The 3,730-nt window shown below is 73.9% G+C and overlaps 1 protein-coding gene across 1 annotated transcript; it reads left to right on the top strand.

Annotated features, from left to right (window-relative positions):
- The first annotated feature begins 650 nt into the window (after window positions 1-650).
- CTDSP1 (CTD small phosphatase 1) lies at window positions 651-3,397 on the top strand. The gene is made up of 7 exons (XM_026041409.1): window positions 651-654; window positions 1,421-1,572; window positions 1,686-1,787; window positions 1,944-2,000; window positions 2,440-2,532; window positions 2,779-2,964; window positions 3,259-3,397. The coding sequence occupies exons 1-7, from the start codon at window positions 651-653 to the stop codon at window positions 3,385-3,387; spliced, it is 723 nt and encodes a 240-aa protein (XP_025897194.1). The 3' UTR covers window positions 3,388-3,397.
- The last annotated feature ends 333 nt before the right edge of the window (window positions 3,398-3,730 follow it).

Below are 3,730 nucleotides of genomic sequence, written 5' to 3'. Positions count from 1 at the left end.
TTCCCCCGGCGCTGGGGGGCAGCCCCCGCGCGCAGCCAATGGGGGCCCCGCGGAGGGCGCCGAGACGAAGCCCTTCGTCCCGATTGGCCCGCGCCTCTGGCGCACTCCGGCCGGCCAATGGGCGCGCCGGCTCGACGGCACGGGGAGGGGGCGGTAAGCTCCGCCCCTCGCGGCGAGGCCCCGCCCACAAGGCTCCCCACCAATGGCGTGCGCGGCTGCTGCCCCGCCAGGGCCAGGCCCCGCCCCTGCCGCGCGCGGGCCGGGACGGCGGGGCCGCCTGCCCCACACGGGGGTCCCGCACGGGGCCCTGGCGGGTCCCGCGGGCAGCGACGCCGTGGGGCTGAGCGCCCGGGGGACACGGCTGCCCTGGGGGACAACCAGGGGCGACCCCCMTCCACAGGGCACTGGGCTGGAGCCGGCACGGGTGACACTGAGGACACGGGGGGACAGGGGTGTCCCAGGGTGTGCGGGATAGGGGTGTCCCTGCTGTCCCGCCCCCCACGTCCTCGTGGCTCGGCCCCAGGGGGCAGGGGGTCTGTGCTGGGACACCCCAGCCCGAGGTCCCTTGTGCGCTGCCCCTGGTGCTGCCGCTGCGCTGGTGGGGTGGCCCCTATGGCAGTGAGGTGACCCACAGGCTGGTGGGGTGGCACATGGGTCAGTGAGGTAACACCCGTACCAACAGGGTGGCACACATGGGGATGAGGTGACRCACGTACCAATGGGGTGGCACACGGCACAGAGGACTCGCGGTCTCGGCGGTGCCGCAGASGTGCCCGCTGCCTGGGGGCACCACCGGGCTCCGTGGGGCTGTTGGCAGCCCCTGGCCGCGGGGGGCCTGCCCCACGGCCACGTCCCTCACTCCTCCTCGCCCCTCACCCATGCCTGGGGCCTGAGCCCGTCGCCCCACATGGGGCTAAGTCCTGGTGCCCACGGCCGCCCCGTGAGCACCCCAGGGTGGGCACAGGCTCTGCCCGCTCGTGGTTCCAGGGTCCCCAGCAGCCTGGCAGCGCTCAGCGTGGCGGGCAGGTGCCGAGGGGGAGCCGAGGGCAGGGGCTGCGCGCGGCCTCGGTGCTTCCCCACGCAGGGCTCCGTGGGGCCGTGCCGGGCAGGAAGGGCGGCCGGACGCCTGCTCGGGGCTGATAAGGTGCCCGGGACGGGGCCTGTCRCCGCCGGGCACCCGGCAGCCCCCGCCGCCCACCCACAACAGGGGCTGATGGTGCCCCAGGGGACCCCACAGCGCCCTGACCCTGGAGGGTCCTCCTGGGTGCCCTCGGGAGGTGCCCGGCTCGGCTGTGCGGGGCCACCCAGCAGCACTCGGAGCAGGGACCCAGCTTGGGGGTCAGCCAGGGGGGGCTGGAGCCCCCCTGGGGACCTGGGCACCCCGGCATCGTGCGGGTGCTGCAGCCCCCTAACCCCGCAGGAGCGCAGAGCCCGTCGGGCAGTGCCAAGAAGCCGCGGGGCCGCAGCATCCTCCAGTCGCTCTTCTGCTGCCTGTGCCGCGATGACGCCGAGCCCTTCTCGGTCAACAACAACGCGCCGCTGCTGGTGGAGGAGAACGGCGCCGTGCCCAAGGTACCCCCGGCAGGGCCGCCCCGCGCCCGGCAAGGGGACGCAGGGGGCAAGGGGGCGCTGCCCCCCGCTCCTCGCGGCGCCCCCAGCCCCACGCGCCCCTGTCCCCGCCGCAGGCGCCCGTCAAGCACCTCCTGCCCGACATCAAGCCGCAGGACGCCAGCAAGCTCTGYGTGGTCATCGACCTGGACGAGACGCTGGTGCACAGCTCCTTCAAGGTGGGCGCTGCCCCACGCGCTGCCCCGTCCCCCTCACCCCACACCCTTCCCGGCGCCCCAGCCCTCCCAACCGGCACCGCTGGCACCTGCAGCCGGTGCGGGCAGCACTGGGGCCGGGGCGCGTGCCCCACACTGACCCCGCCGTGCCCTCCACAGCCCGTGAACAACGCGGACTTCATCATCCCCGTGGAGATCGACGGCATCATGCACCAGGTGAAGGGCACGTGCCCGGCGGGCAGGKGACTCCGCTCCCGCTGCCACCGCGGCGCTTGTGGGGCAGGGACAGCCGGGCGCGAGGCTGCTCGGTGGGGCAGGGCCCGTGCTGGGGGGCAGGAGCTCTGGGGGCAGGGGCTGCCCCGCTCCTGGCAGYGTGGGGAGCAGGCGACGCGGGACGCTGCCCGACGGATGCCCACCCCGAGAGGCTGGCGCCAGCTTCAAGTAATCCAGGATAGGCTGTGGTCTTGGCAGTCAGCCTGTTCTAGGTTACTTGGTTCCGGAGCCTGCCGGCCGCTTCATCCCCGCGGGGCTCCCACCTCCGAGCGCCCCCAGCCCCCCCACGAGGTCCTGCCCCCCAGCCCCACGCCGTGGGGCAGGCTGGCGGGCACAGGGGTCCCTCGGGGGGGCTGCCCTCACGCCGGCCCCTTCGCCCCAGGTGTACGTGCTGAAGCGGCCGCACGTGGACGAGTTCCTGCAGCGCATGGGCGAGCTCTTYGAGTGCGTGCTCTTCACCGCCAGCCTGGCCAAGGTGAGCCCGGCACCCCCGGGCACYGCTGCCCCCTTTCCCACCCCCCTGGGCACCGCTGCCCCCCATCCCGGCCCCTGCAGGCCTGGCCTGGGTGCTCTGCTCACCTAGGCGTAGCCTGGGCGCTTGGGGGGCAAGCTGGCAGCGGCAGGGACAAAACCCCAGTCCTGCGGTCCCCACCAGTGCCCCAGCTCTCAGCGCAGGGTTAGGGAGGGCTCCGTGCCCCACTGACCTCCCCTTTACCCCCAGTACGCCGACCCCGTGGCCGACCTGCTGGACAAATGGGGGGCTTTCCGGGCCCGGCTCTTCCGGGAATCCTGCGTCTTCCACCGGGGCAATTACGTGAAGGACCTGAGCCGCCTGGGCCGCGACCTGCGCCGCATCATCATCGTGGACAACTCGCCCGCCTCCTACATCTTCCACCCCGACAACGCCGTACGTGCCCCGCGCGGGACGGGACGGGGACGGGGACGGGCTGCGGCGGCACCGGGGCCGTGGGTGGCACTGGGGGAACAGAGGGCAGAGCCAGCAGGTCAGCGAGGGCCGGTCTGTGCCCCAAGAGGGGAGCGGGGTGACACGTCCTGGTAGCACGGGGGTCTGCAGGCACTGCAGTGGGGGGGCCTTCCCCATAGATGGGGGGCCCAGGGGCCATCGGCACATCCCCGTGTCTCCCGTTGGGAGCTGTGGGGCTCCGGGTGGCCGCTCAGCGGGGCCCTGCGCTGCCCGCAGGTGCCCGTGGCCTCGTGGTTCGACAACATGGCAGACACGGAGCTGCTCGACCTGCTGCCCTTCTTCGAGAGACTCAGCAGAGTGGACGACGTTTACACAGTGCTCAAGAAACACCGGACTAGCAGCTAGTGCCCGCGGGGCCGGCAGAGCCGCCCGTCGCCAGCGCCGCGCGCCGCCCCACGGCCACTGACGCTTTCCCCGTGCTGGGGGGCACCGCGGTGGCACCCGAGCGCCTTACCGGGGCGGGGGGGACCCACCACCGTCCCCTCCTGTCCCTGGAGCTGCTGGGTGCCCCGGCCATCCCCGCGCGCTGGTGTTGGGAGCGGACGGGGCAGCAGCGGGGAGCGGGTTGGTGCCCCCTGCCCTTCGCCCCACAAGGGTGGCCCGTGGGGGGCTCTTTGCCTTGCTGAGCTGGGGTCCTGCTGGGTGGGGGTCCCATCCGGCTCCCGGCCCYGCTCCCCACTACGGTTCT

Source organism: Nothoprocta perdicaria, unplaced genomic scaffold (genome assembly GCF_003342845.1).
Source record: "Nothoprocta perdicaria isolate Ctin4 unplaced genomic scaffold, notPer1 scaffold_0, whole genome shotgun sequence".
NCBI classification, from domain to species: domain Eukaryota; kingdom Metazoa; phylum Chordata; class Aves; order Tinamiformes; family Tinamidae; genus Nothoprocta; species Nothoprocta perdicaria.
The sequence above is the reverse complement of the archived record's forward strand: the minus strand, read 5'-3'. Positions and strand labels throughout refer to the sequence as shown.